This window comes from Physella acuta, unplaced genomic scaffold, assembly GCF_028476545.2.
Source record: "Physella acuta isolate Inbredline_101_S28 unplaced genomic scaffold, ASM2847654v3 ptg000464l, whole genome shotgun sequence".
Lineage (NCBI taxonomy): Eukaryota > Metazoa > Mollusca > Gastropoda > Physidae > Physella > Physella acuta.
This window is the reverse complement of record NW_026731983.1, coordinates 192,988-208,496: the sequence shown is the minus strand read 5'-3', so window position 1 is coordinate 208,496 and position 15,509 is coordinate 192,988. Positions and strand designations below refer to the sequence as shown.

General features: G+C 36.6%; 1 protein-coding gene across 1 annotated transcript; it reads right to left on the bottom strand.

Moving 5' to 3' along the window:
• Nucleotides 1-232: 232 nt before the first annotated feature.
• Nucleotides 233-6,244, bottom strand: LOC131943653 (uncharacterized). The gene is made up of 5 exons (XM_059303860.1): nucleotides 6,050-6,244; nucleotides 5,701-5,809; nucleotides 4,641-4,870; nucleotides 3,643-3,816; nucleotides 233-516 (listed from the first exon to the last, which is right to left on the bottom strand). The coding sequence occupies exons 1-5, from the start codon at nucleotides 6,111-6,113 to the stop codon at nucleotides 257-259; spliced, it is 837 nt and encodes a 278-aa protein (XP_059159843.1). The 5' UTR covers nucleotides 6,114-6,244; the 3' UTR covers nucleotides 233-256.
• Nucleotides 6,245-15,509: the final 9,265 nt, after the last annotated feature.

Below are 15,509 nucleotides of genomic sequence, written 5' to 3'. Positions count from 1 at the left end.
AATGCGTTGAAACTTGCGAGCAAAATTTCAACCATTTCTACAGGACTGATTTTTTTTAAACTTTTTATATAGGTCAAGACTTGATAACTATGCATTGTGGAAAAAAAATTGACTTAATTTGATTTTTAATGAACCTAGTTGACAGGTATACTCGCTTTAGCTGGACAACAAAGAAATAAAGAAAAAAGTCTTTAATCTAGAGTAAATAGCAAGTAAATGCCTGCGTGCTAAAAGCAATGTATGACGTATCTGTATTTTAACACGTATTAGCACTGACGTCTGACGTCATGAAGACGTGGAAGATGGACAGTGTCCCAGCCGAGTAAAGACATTTGGGGACTGGGTTCATGAACAGCGCGAACGTCGCCTGAACTGGGTGTTCATAGCGGGGCGAAGGGAGATCGTTCTGCAAGGCCCAGCCAAAAGCGTTGAGTTGTCCTTTGTTGTAGATGACACACATGGGAAATAACTCCTCACATTTCATGTTTAGCGAGGTTCTGTAGGAGTAGTGCTGCCCTGTTGTCAAAAATTGAATGGAAAATAATATTTTTGTTATTTAATTTGATTTTTCATTAGCTAGATATATATTCTGTTTGCTCAAGGTCGTAATTCTGTAACTATTGTATTTTTTATGTAAAATGAAAAACTATCTTTTCAAAACTAAAGCGATAGTTTAAATAATATATCTAACTGTTTAAATTAATCGGGAATTAGGTCTGTTGTTTTCAGTTGATGCTTTAAAAAAAAAAAAAAAAAAAAAAAAAAAAAGAAAAAAAAATTAAATAAAAATTTAAAATTGTATTTTTATGGCCCCTTGATTCTTGATAATGGCGACGTCCTTCAACATATAAATTACTAGATTCTCTATACGACTATACGATCTAAGAAATATTTGAGCAAGTTAAAAAAGTTATTAAGGACAGTTGGAGGATTACAAAAGATTATCAAGTGTATCCCTGGCTTGGCAGTAAACAGTTATGTAGGAATGAGACATGCTTTACCAAAGTCTATGACAGTATCCAGCATACAAAAACCAGATTTTTCTTCTTACATGTACCCAAGTAATACAGCATTAGTTTCACATACTGTTTGTCATAGACACAATGGGTCTCTTTTGAACTTTGGAAGTTCCTTTGAAAGACCCATTTTGTCTTCTATTACAAGCCAGTCTTTAATTCAAGTTCGAGGCTTCAAGATTGTTCTACGACCACGCTTAATTTGTGATGGCTGTTATTTTGCTTGGCATCATGGTAGGAAACATGTTGAATGTAGTGACCATCCTAGCCACAAGCAAATAACGAAACTTAGTGATAGAAAAGTTTGGAAAGAAGATTATTCCAAGGGTAAATTTGTGACGGCTATGGACTGGAACAGACGGATTCTTAGACAGTTTGAGAGGAATGTAGACAGAACAGTTTTGTCACAAAACTGGCTTGCTGGAAAGCTAGGTACAGAATTGTAGTACAGTTGTGCTTTACTTTTTTTTATACATTGTATCACAGTCTAAAAAAAAAAAATTTAAAAAAATTAAAAAAAAATTGTATATGAGAAAAATAACTATAGTTTCACAGTATACTAATTGAGGGTCACGAACATTACCCCCCCCCCCCCGACATTACCCCAGGAGTCATTACCCGCTGTGAATTATCACCGTATGATCTCCCCCACCTCCCCCCCCCCCATCCTGAAGAATCCTGTCCCAAACCCTAATCGCAAACCCCAACCACAAACCTATAGCTAACACTAAACCCAAGATCAATCCTAAAATCACCTCTTACCCTATCATCCCAAACCTGACGGTACTGGGGGGGTGCAATTACTTTAGGGAATGATGTAGAGGGAGTGGAGATAATTCTGGGAGGGGCAACTGACGGGGGGGGGGGGTAATGTCCAGCTCCCACGATTTAAATGGTTCGTCAAACCTAATACATAGACATATATCCCTACAATTATCGTACGTACCTAACACATAGACATATATCCCTACAATTATCGTACGTACCTAACACATAGACATATATCCCTACAATTATCGTACGTACCTAACACATAGACATATATCCCTACAATTATCGTACGTACCTAACACATAGACATATATCCCTACAATTATCGTACGTACCTAACACATAGACATATATCCCTACAATTATCGTACGTACCTAACACATAGACATATATCCCTACAATTATCGTACGTACCTAACACATAGACATATATCCCTACAATTATCGTACGTACCTAACACATAGACATATATCCCTACAATTATCGTACGTACCTAACACATAGACATATATCCCTACAATTATCGTACTTACCTAACACATAGACATATATCCCTACAATTATCGTACGTACCTAACACATAGACATATATCCCTACAATTATCGTACGTACCTAACACATAGACATATATCCCTACAATTATCGTACGTACCTAACATATAGACATATATCCCTACAATTATCGTATTTACCTAACACATAGACATATATCCCTACAATTATCGTACGTACCTAACACATAGACATATATCCCTACAATTGTCGTATGTACCTAACACATAGACATATATCCCTACAATTATCGTATTTACCTAATACATAGACATATATCACTACAATGATCGTATTTACCTAATACATAGACATATATCACTACAATGATCGTATGTACCTAACACATAGACATATATCCCTACAATGACCGTATTTACCTAACACATAGACATATATCCCTACAATTATCGTACGTACCTAACACATAGACATATATCCCTACAATTATCGTACGTACCTAACACATAGACATATATCCCTACAATTATCGTACGTACCTAACACATAGACATATATCCCTACAATTATCGTACGTACCTAACACATAGACATATATCCCTACAATTATCGTACGTACCTAACACATAGACATATATCCCTACAATTATCGTATTTACCTAACACATAGACATATATCACTACAATGACCGTATTTACCTAATACATAGACATATATCCCTACAATGATCGTATGTACCTAACACATAGACATATATCACTACAGTGACCGTATTTACCCAATACATAGACCTGTATCACTACAAGGATTATATTTACATAATACATAGACATATATCACTACAATGATCGTATGTACCTAATACATAAACATATATCACTACAATGATCGTATTTACCTAATACATAGACATATATCCCTACAATGATCGTATGTACCTAACACATAGACATATATCACTACAGTGACCGTATTTACCTAATACATCGACATATATCACTACAATGATCGTATTTACCTAATACATAGACATATATCACTACAATGATCGTATGTACCTAATACATAAACATATATCACTACAATGATCGTATTTACCTAATACATAGACATATATCCCTACAGTGACCGTATTTACCTAATACATAGACATATATCCCTACAGTGACCGTATTTACCTAACACATAGACATATATCCCTACAATTATCGTATTTACCTAATACATAGACATATATCACTACAATGATCATATTTACCTAATACATAGACATATATCCCTACAATGATCGTATGTACCTAATACATAGACATATATCCCTACAATGATCGTATTTACCCATCCTCCTGGGGAAACACATTCCCTTGGTCCACTCCGTCCCCTGAATGTCCACCTCCCTGTCCGGCACCCTGACGCTGTCCTCAGGGACGGAACTGTTCTGTATGTACAGAACGGTGCCAGTACCCTCGTTCTGGAACTGGGCGCGACTTCTGCCTCGTTTACAGATGATAGCTGACCAATAGAAATACAGGTGTTGACTACAGATTAAATTTCTCAATCGCTATCTTGTTTCATTAAAAGTATAGCTACTGTATTCAAGATTAATTTCTCTATTGGGGAAATTAATTAAAATTAGTAATAATGACATAGTTGAAGAAAGAATTCCAATCTATCTTCTAATATTTATGTTATTGCCCTTTATGATAAAGAATCTTACTGTACACATGTATATGCATGTATGTATTTATATGTTTGAAAGTTCAAGCTGGTCATACAAACATGTTGAAATATGTTAAAAGATAATAAGTGATACGTTCTGACACTTTTGTGGATAAAAACAAAAACAATGGTGACACATTGACTCGTGGTGACACACATTTCGACAACAATTTATCACTGGTAATAAACTGGTGAGCCGGAGACTAATTATACATTAATACCATACGAATTTCACTCTCTCAATAATTAATATAATCTTTCTGGATTAACTAGACCCACCTGGAATACCTAAACCAACGTGGATTAACTAAAACTACTTGGACTAACTAGACTCACCTGGATTAACTAGACTCACCTGGATTAACCAAAACCACTTAGATTAGCTAGACTCACCAGAATTTACTATACTTACCTGGATTAACTAGACCCACCTGGATTAACTAAAACTACTTGGATTAACTACTCACCTGGATTAACTAGACTCACCTGGATTAACCAAAACCACTTAGATTAGCTAGACTCACCAGAATTTACTATACTTACCTGGATTAACTAGACCCACCTGGATTAACTAAAACTGCTTGGATTAACTACTCACCTGGATTAACTAGACTCACCTGGATTAACGAAGTACACTGTGCTCACGAAGCGCCTGCCGTCTTCAATAAAAGGAGGCTGGATTTCTTTCCACGGGAAACCGTTGGGAAGATGTTTTGGCACCGAGGTCTGGATGCCAGCGATGTGGCCTGCCACGTCATACAGAAGTGTCACGGCGTAGTCGTCGTCTTTCACGTAACGTGATCCCCGCCATTTGGCTTGAGGGTTGCACGAGCCGATCTTCTTGAAGCTGTTGGGTGGGTGGATTGGTGGGTGGGTGGGTGGAGTTGGTGGGTGTGTGGGTGGGTGGAGTTGGTGGGTGGGTGGGTGGGTGGAGGCGAAGTACAAACGTACATGGTGGGTGTGTAGGTGGAGTTGGTGGGTGGGTGGAGTTGAAGTACAAAGTTACATGGGGTGAATAATGTTATGTAACAACACAACTCCATTTTAAGAGTTGGATTGTGTTTTTTGCAACGTTGGAAAGATGAATGATGTTATAATATTATAGAATATAAATTATGTTATAACTTTGGAAGAGATGACTGCTGTTTCTTTATAAATGTATTAATGATGAATGATGTTCTACAAATACAATGCATCCTAAAAGGTAGTAAATTACCTTCTCGGGCATGATGTGTACAGGCTTTGTACAGAACATAATTCCTAATCCCAATGCAAATACCAACTATAGTCTCTTTTTTCTAATCCTTACCCTAATCCAAAGCCCTAATGCGTATCGTAGATATAATTATGACGATATGATAATGTATTAAACAATATACAGTTAACCTTATTTATTCTAGCTATAACATATAGAAAATATGATACTAAAAACCGTTTCGCATCTAACGGTTAATGGGGCAGTTGAAGTAGAGTTCATGTGGTTCCATGATCACTACAAATGAAGGGCCAGTGTGGTCACATTTATTCACATCCACCTTAAATTATCCTACCTTTGATAACGTACTCAATAAACCTGAATGGGTGGATGGCATTCCTACTAACTCGAAGTTGAGATCCGAACCCGCGACTTTCCCGTGTGAGTTCATGTACGTGAGTACTCTATGCAAGGCTACTCACCCCATTCGCTTGGCCTCCGACTCAGTTCGTGGCATCGAGTCAAAGAACGGGGGGTCAAGTGTCGGGCCCCACGTGACTTTCAGTCCATCCCACTTTTGAGCAGCAGCAACTAAAAAATTATAAATAAACACAGAACGTCAAATAAAACACAAAGTCTAAATTTACTGAGTTCTGGAATGTAAGAAACGAATATTAATATTCAAGACTTCAGTATTCCCTAAAATGTTAATAATATCCGTTGCATTTAATACAAGTGCTTTTCAAACTTCTCAAACTTTTCAAACTGATTTATGTATTAGAAGTATTAAGCATTTAACTAGATCAGCTACATAGATTAAAATATACCTACCGTGACTATGGTTAGAACAGGGGAGGACAGATGCAAGAATGAGCAATTCAAGACCAGTGAACATTATGGATGTAAGAGTGATGTTGGAATTTAACGAACGACAACTCTTAATGTAAGCAGGTAGAGTTCGATAACTCTTGCTGTTTGCAGACAAGGAACGATAACTCTTGCTGTTTGCAGGCAAGGAACGATAACTCTTGCTGTTTGCGGGTAGAGAACTAGCGCCTAAAACGTGTGACGACTTGACAAGGCGACCAACAGAAACTAAATGTCTGTTTTCGGAGTTGGTATCACGTGACTTTGTTTATGCTAATTTTTTAGTACTAGTGTTCAAGTTAATTAAATAACGTCGAAGTTAATTAGCAAATATACAAAGTTAGACGGCTGATTGCTGATCTCAGCTTGAATGATCAAGATAATTATGTTAATTGGAGAAAAAAAATGAACAGAAGCTGTACGAAAAGTAAGTCAAAATATGCTAACTTTAACCAAGTGTGACATAGACTAATAATGAATTGACTAAATAGATTAAAAGTACACCAGGGAACTACGCATTGTAAATCGTATTTCTAAAAAACAACTTGAGTTAGCGAAAATCCTGTTTTGTGTTGTAGGCTGTTTTAGTTGCCCGCTTTCGACATATGGAGCATTTTATGATGTTGTTTTTTTTTTCTTTTTTTTTTTTGTTTTTTTTTTTTTTTGTGAAGTTGTTTGATATAACTAGGCCTATAAAAGTAAAAGAAAAAGAATCCTCTTTAGACCTAGCGATCCATTTGGCAAATGAAGTATAGTTCATATTTTCTTTGACCTCGGCAAATGAAAGGGATTGTGTGGTCAGCACTATGCCCAGCCGACTTAACTTTCCCTAACGTGAGTTAGGCACCCTTCAGAGCTGGGTAGTCTCAGTGACGTTCTACTTACTTGCACCCGGATTCAAACTCATCTTTCGGGTTAGCACCCTAGCGCTCTACCGCTGAGGCCACGCCGTCCCATGTTTGATAACTTTTGGCTACCGTTATTCGCGAGTCTTTCTGCACAGTTGATGTAATGCATTAAATGTTTTGATTATATATATATATATATATATATATATATATATATATATATATATATATATATATATATAAAACAATGTATGTATGTATGTGTGTGTGTGTTTTGTATGCATTACTACACCTCTTATCACATCGCCGTGAAACTTTGGGATGTTTTTCAGAATATTTCTGCGGAGGTTACTGCGAAAAAATATATTTCAAATTCGTGGGGTGGCGCCCTGGCAGGGCGCGATTTGTTTTTTTCTCTATATACTGTATATAAAAATAAAAGTCGATTTTGGTTTGACACCATTCATCCTATCGCCATCAAACTTTGGTGAGTTCCTTAGAACACTCTGGGGAAGGTTTCTGTAAAAAAATCATTTTTATTTTCGCAAGGGCGGCGCCACGGGAGGGTGCGATTTTTCTCTAAATACAGTATATAAAAATAAAAGTCGATTTTTATTTGAAACCGTTCATACGATAGGCATGAAACTTTGGGGACTTCATTATAACACTCTATGAGAAGGTTCTGTAAAAATTCATTTTTAATTTCGCAAGGGCGGCGCCACGGGAGGGTGCGATTTTTCTCTATGTGCGGTCTATTAAAAAAAAGTCGATTTTAATTTGACACCTTTCATACGATAGTAGGGGGTCGGCTCATGGTTGCTAAACCGAAAAGTCTCGAGTTCGAACCCTCGGGCAGATGAGGCTCGTTAGCTGGGGACAGGAGAGACAACTCCAAAAATCAAGCAACTGCTGCCTTGTAGTTTGTTCTTGGTTGGACAAAGGCTATGGAAGCAAATCCAAAAAGAAAAGCAGGCTGAAATCAGAGTTAATGGCCTCAATGGCGCATAACCAGTTGACACGTAACGCTTAATTGTGTTGGAGGCGTGGTCGAGTCGGCAAAAAGCTCATGGTTGATGAATTCGAACTAAGTCTCGAGTTCAAACCCACTGGCAGATAAATCTCGGACCCCTTCAACACTAAAATTAAGAACGAAGAAGAAGATACGATATTCATTAAACTTTAGGGAATTCATTATAACACTCTAGGAAAGGGTTCTGTAAGAAATCATTTTTTAATTTCGCAAGGGCGGCGCCACGGGAGGGTTCGATTTTTCTCTATGTACGGTAAATAAAAACAATAAAAGTGAATTGCAGTGACACCGTTCACACGATCGCCATGAAACTTCAGGAAGATGTTGAGAATATTCATGGGGAGGTTTTTGGGTAAAAAACATTTTCAAATTCGCAGGGGTGGCGCCCCGGCAGGGCGCGATTTGTTTTCTCTCTATATAAGGTATATAAAAATATAAGTCGATTGTGGTTTCACACCGTTCATAGATAGCCATCAAACTTTTGGGAGTTGATTAGAACACTCCAGGGAAGGGTTCTGTAAAAAAATCATTTTTAATTTCGCATGGGCGGCGCCACGGGATGGTGGGATTTTTCTCTATATACGGTAAATAAAAATAAAAGACGATTGCGTTCGACACATTTTATTCGGGTGCCATAAAACTTTAGGGAGCGGGAGTGGGGGTGGGTGGTGGGGGGAGAGTGATTTGATTTTGCATGGGTGGCCGCCCGGCAGGATGCGATTTGGCGCCCTTGTCTTTCCCGTGAGCGCTATGGTGACTACGACCGGTCTAAACAGTGTGATAGACAATGGATAGGATGGAGCGTTACAAATGCTCACTAAATTGAATCAGGCGTGTCCACTGGCGCCCTGGTAGGGTGCGATTTGGCTGCAAATAAAATTTCTGTTTCGGCCCCCAAAATGTCACATGGGCCGCTGAGGGCCATATAATAGGTTTTATTTTAATAATCAGAAAAATTAAATAAGGTTAGATTATTAACTGAGATTCTTTTAAAGTGCGCGTAACTAACAATCGATTAATTAAAAGTAAGAATGACAAAACCGATCAAACCATTGTGAAATAATAATCATTAAAAAAGTTTTAAAAAACCCACGTTTTCTGATTGAACTAAAAAGTAGAAAATAAATACTATACATCACAATAATGCAAGCGATCACTCTACTATAAGCGATGAAAAACGTGGGGCGCCGAAGTAAAAGTTATATTACTATTGATTAGATAATACTATTGACTTTTATTAGGGAGCTTGTAGAGAGTCAACAGTATTAGAAACTGTAAGAAAATCATTTGTTGTGCTTGGCACAATTTTTAAAGAAATATGGAATCTTCTGAAAAGGGGTGTTAGGCTACGGAAAGTAGTAGAAATAAACTATTAGGTTGTTTATTAAACATCCATCGGTAATTGGAAGCCAACCATAATATATTATTAATCAAACACAAACCCTAATTCTTGCCCAAATTACTGTAGGTAATAATGCTATGATTCCCTCATTATAACACAACTCTTATAGGAAGAGTCTATTCGTTTGATACCAATATTAAGACACTTTTTTTTACATGTGCGTGCAGAAAATTAAGTAAAGAAGTAGAGGTGTCAGAACAGATCAAACCATTGTGAAAAAAAGGGATGACAGGACTTAATTTTGAGTGTTTTAGAATCACAGCCCACAAAGCCGAGACCAGCTTATGCCTGGTTACATAACATTTTTGAATGAAGTAACTGATGTTACATAACCTGTGACCTTGTTACGTCATTTACGACATGGCATTGTCAGGCTAAAAAAAGTCAACAGTATATTTTGATTCGACAAGGAAGGGGTTGGGGGAGGGGGGGGGGAGGGGAGTTTATTTTATCATCACTGTTCAATAATGCAATATTAATGGAATCTTCTGAAATGTTGGTTTCAACTGTGGAGAAGGAAACAAGTTATTGTTTATTACATTATTGAGAGAAATAGGGGTGTCAGAACAGATCAAACCATTGTGAAAAAAGGGATGCCAAAATTAGTTTTGAGTGTTTTAAAAACATATGAAGTCAAGCAACGTCTGGCGTGGTTAGTACTTAGATGGGTGACCGCTTGGGAACACCACGTGCTGTAGATTGAATTTTTTAACTTTTTTTTTTCATCTTTTTAAATATTATTTTGATTGTATTTTTTTTTTAAATAAAAAAAAAGGGCGAAGGTTGGAAGTATTTTTCTTGAGTTATTTTTAATAAACGAATATTAGGTTTTATTAGTGTGTGTTGCTTATATCAAAAGTTTCCTGTACACATCAGTATAAAATGCTATTTTTTGTAATTGTAAATATACGGCCATACAATGTTGATGACACCTTTTCCGGTCCGATCACCGAAGTCAAGCGACTTGGAAATAATGCTTGTTTCTACATTTTTAGGCAATTTTCAATTCAGATATACATTACCAGGAGCTGTTTTTTTTTTATTTGCTGAAATAATTTTGTATTGATATAATTTTTTTAAAATCTACCACATTAGTAAAATATTAAATACTCTTTCTCTCCTACTAAGTTCTTTCTTATCAGTTGTTTCCATTTACTTTATTTAAGGGAAGATGCAATTAAATAAAACTAGCTAGGCAGAGAAATCATTGTTTAGTAATCTCCCTTCTAAGTAACAAAGGAGCTGTTTTTATACATTGTGACTTGTTGACTTAAACCCTCTGTAGAATTTAAACATTTGCAGCATTAAAAACAACAAAATTAGTTTTGTAAATTATGTTATGTAATTATTTTCATTTAAGGGGATCCTAACAATTTTCACAACTGCATTTCAAATCCATTTAGACAATTCAAGTGTTTATTTTCCTTTAATAAATCAAGATGTAATGTTTTAAGTTCTATAAATAGATGACCGAACACATCACCTCAACTCTGCTAAAAACCAGCATTTAAAAACTTCACATGCCAACACAGAGAAGAAGTTAAAGTGAAACCTGTGTTTCTTACAGGTGTTTTTAACATGTCCTCATCAGAAGGTGAATATTGGACATAGCAGATATTGGTTTGCTTTTGTTTTAGTTATATTACATTCTTCATATATAAGATCATGTTCTGGGGACTTGGCCATATATATATATATATATATATATATATATATATATATATATATATATATATATATATATATATATATATATATATATATATATATATATATATATATATATATATATATATATATATATATATATATATATGTATGTATGTATATATACGCTACTCTGAAAAAAAGAACAAAAAACGATCTAGGTCCACAATACAACAGCTTATCACACCAAAACAAAATATACACACAACACAGCAGTTTATCACACAAAAAAAATAACAAAATATACACACAACACAACCAAATATTGCAAAAAAAAAAAAAAAAAAAAAAAATTTGACATAATGGCATTTTATTTAGTCAAGCGTACGACAGTAGGGGAAATAATCACTCTTAATATAGACATGGATTGATACACTTATTTAATTGCAGATTTCAAATTTAAACAGATCAATAACTATTTTACTATTTAATAGAGTAGCTTATTACTATTTCCAACATAAATGCTAAAATATCACAGCATAAAAAAGTTTGTGAAAGCTGAGTTGGTATAAAAAAAACTAATTTCAAAATAACACTATAATTCATAGATGGATCAGTCTCAATACTAGCCTACAAGATATTTATCTTTACACTGTGACTTTCAGATCTTGACATCTTTGAATTAGCCACTGCTTTTTGTGTTCTTCAAAGATTAATTTTTAACATAATGATAAGAAATGGGAGAGATCATTGTACTGTAGTGCGGCTCATACACCACTTTACTGGTAACTGCAAAAACAATATTCACAAAAGTTCACCTGTTACAAATGCTATGATTCTGATTGTAAAATAAACAACTAGATCTATAGTTATTCTTTATTTGAAATTTGCTTTATTTATATAGTGGAGGCAGGTTCACTCTTAGTCTTATCCACAGTGTTTATAAACTTTATTTATATATTGGAGGCAGGTTCACTCTTAATCTTATCCACAGTGTTTATAAACTTTATATATTGGAGGCAGGTTCACTCTTAGCCTTATCCACAGTGTTTATAAACTTTATTTATATATTGGAGGCAGGTTCACTCTTAGTCTTATCCACAGTGTTTTTATACCTAATTTACCTGAGGTATTTAAGTACATGTTCATCAAGTACATGTGTACGTGCTGACCAACTTGACTCATACTAAGGTTCTTGAAGTTGTGTGAGAAAATGGAGTGGTGTGGCAGAGGCGTAGCGACCCTTTTCGGCGCCCAGGGACTCAAACTTTCGATTAGCACCCCCCACCTTAAACTTTCGATTTGCACCCCACCCCCCTCAAACTTTGATTTGCACCCCCCCCCCTCAACCTTTCAATTTTTTTCCAACCCATTTTGTCCCCCCCCCTACGCCTCTGTGGTGTGGTTTGGGACGGGTGGGTTGGGGTTTGGTATACTGCGTGTATTGTGAGGTTTTTGTGTGTAGTGGAGTAGGCTGTGGTGTATTGGGAATGGCGTGGGATAAGTAACTGGGTGTGGATAATGTAAGTAGGCTGTGGTGTATTGGGAATGGCGTGGGATAAGTAACTGGGTGTGGATAATGTAAGTAGGCTGTGGTGTATTGGGAATGGCGTGGGATAAGTAACTGGATGTGGATAATGTAAGTAGGCTGTGGTGTATTGGGAATGGGGTGGGATAAGTAACTGGGTGTGGATAATGTAAGTAGGCTGTGGTGTATTGGGAATGGCGTGGGATAAGTAACTGGATGTGGATAATGTAAGTAGGCTGTGGTGTATTGGGAATGGCGTGGGATAAGTAACTGGGTGTGGATAATGTAAGTAGGCTGTGGTGTATTGGGAATGGCGTGGGATAAGTAACTGGATGTGGATAATGTAAGTAGGCTGTGGTGTATTGGGAATGGCGTGGGATAAGTAACTGGGGGTGGATAATGTAAGTAGGCTGTGGTGTATTGGGAATGGCGTGGGATAAGTAACTGGGTGTGGATAATGTAAGTAGGCTGTGGTGTATTGGGAATGGTGTGGGATAAGTAACTGGGGGTGGATAATGTAAGTAGGCTGTGGTGTATTGGGAATGGCGTGGGATAAGTAACTGGGTGTGGATAATGTAAGTAGGCTGTGGTGTATTGGGAAAGGCGTGGGATAAGTAACTGGATGTGGATAATGTAAGTAGGCTGTGGTGTATTGGGAATGGCGTGGGATAAGTAACTGGGTGTGGATAATGTAAGTAGGCTGTGGTGTATTGGGAATGGTGTGGGATAAGTAACTGGGTGTGGGTAATGTAAGTAGGCTGTGGTGTATTGGGAATGGCGTGGGATAAGTAACAGGGTGTGGATAATGTAAGTAGCGCGGCTGAGATGTGGGTTGGGCAATGTACAGTAAAGGGATATAAATCCTGGACAGTGGGTTTTAAATGTGCATTGTAGGGTGTAGTGTTTTTTGCGGGGTGGGGTGTGCGATGTTGTGGTTTAGGATGTCGGGTAGCGTTCAAGAGTGTTGAAGTGTGGGCCGGGGTTGTGTGGGGGTTTGGTTAGGTGTGTAGTTCGTGGTGTCGTACTGTGTAAGGTGGTGTGGATTTTGGTATGGGTGAGGTTTGGAGTGTGGTAAATTGTGTGTATGGTGTGGGATAAGTGACTGGGTGTAGATCGTGGGGTTAGTTTTAGGTTATGCTAATGAAGCTTATTTAAAAACACTACTACAATTCAAAAGGGCAAATAACCATTAAAGTATTTGCGATCTCTGGATCAGCTAGTCGAGGGCATGACTTGGTGATAACGGCTGGTTGGTTTTAAATATAATAACTGACCAGAGAGTAAGAATATTGTCTACGATGAGTTGCAAGATTCTACAACTACGTGCTACAGACTTCCTTAAAAAAACTGAAAGAATTATTAAATTCTGTAAATAGATAGGTTTTATACGCATAATTATTCTTATTCCGCTTAAAAGCTTATGATTATACAGTAATTTTATTTTTATTTCAAACAAAAATCTTGTAAAGCTAGTCAAAATAAATAACATACTTTTAATCAGTGTCTTCCTAGTGACCTAAGGTTCTGAAACTGATTTTAAAAAAAATTGATGTTTGCATTATTGAATATATATAGAAACAGCTGTTTTTTTTCCAATGGTCCAGTAGGGTGATAGAGACATTTGCTTTCTTGTACTGGTCCTGTAGACGCTTTGTCCAAATAAAGGTGGTACAATCTGGGGATAAACAAAACATAATACTTCCAAAATTGGGTCTGTGATAGTGAACAGTCAGTTGTTGTATCATGTTTCGTGTATCATGTTTCGTGTATCATGTTTCGTGTATCATGTTTCGTGTATCATGTTTCGTGTATCATGTTTCGTGTATCATGTTTCGTGTATCATGTTTCGTGTATCATGTTTCGTGTATCATGTTTCGTGTATCATGTTTCGTGTATCATGTTTCGTGTATCATGTTTCGTGTATCATGTTTCGTGTATCATGTTTCGTGTATCATGTTTCGTGTATCATGTTTCGTGTATCATGTTTCGTGTATCATGTTTCGTGTATCATGTTTCGTGTATCATGTTTCGTGTATCATGTTTCGTGTATCATGTTTCGTGTATCATGTTTCGTGTATCATGTTTCGTGTATCATGTTTCGTGTATCATGTTTCGTGTATCATGTTTCGTGTATCATGTTTCGTGTATCATGTTTCGTGTATCATGTTTCGTGTATCATGTTTCGTGTATCATGTTTCGTGTATCATGTTTCGTGTATCATGTTTCGTGTATCATGTTTCGTGTATCATGTTTCGTGTATCATGTTTCGTGTATCATGTTTCGTGTATCATGTTTCGTGTATCATGTTTCGTGTATCATGTTTCGTGTATCATGTTTCGTGTATCATGTTTCGTGTATCATGTTTCGTGTATCATGTTTCGTGTATCATGTTTCGTGTATCATGTTTCGTGTATCATGTTTCGTGTATCATGTTTCGTGTATCATGTTTCGTGTATCATGTTTCGTGTATCATGTTTCGTGTATCATGTTTCGTGTATCATGTTTCGTGTATCATGTTTCGTGTATCATGTTTCGTGTATCATGTTTCGTGTATCATGTTTCGTGTATCATGTTTCGTGTATCATGTTTCGTGTATCATGTTTCGTGTATCATGTTTCGTGTATCATGTTTCGTGTATCATGTTTCGTGTATCATGTTTCGTGTATCATGTTTCGTGTATCATGTTTCGTGTATCATGTTTCGTGTATCATGTTTCGTGTATCATGTTTCGTGTATCATGTTTCGTGTATCATGTTTCGTGTATCATGTTTCGTGTATCATGTTTCGTGTATCATGTTTCGTGTATCATGTTTCGTGTATCATGTTTCGTGTATCATGTTTCGTGTATCATGTTTCGTGTATCATGTTTCGTGTATCATGTTTCGTGTATCATGTTTCGTGTATCATGTTTCGTGTATCATGTTTCGTGTATCATGTTTCGTGTATCATGTTTCGTGTATCATGTTTCG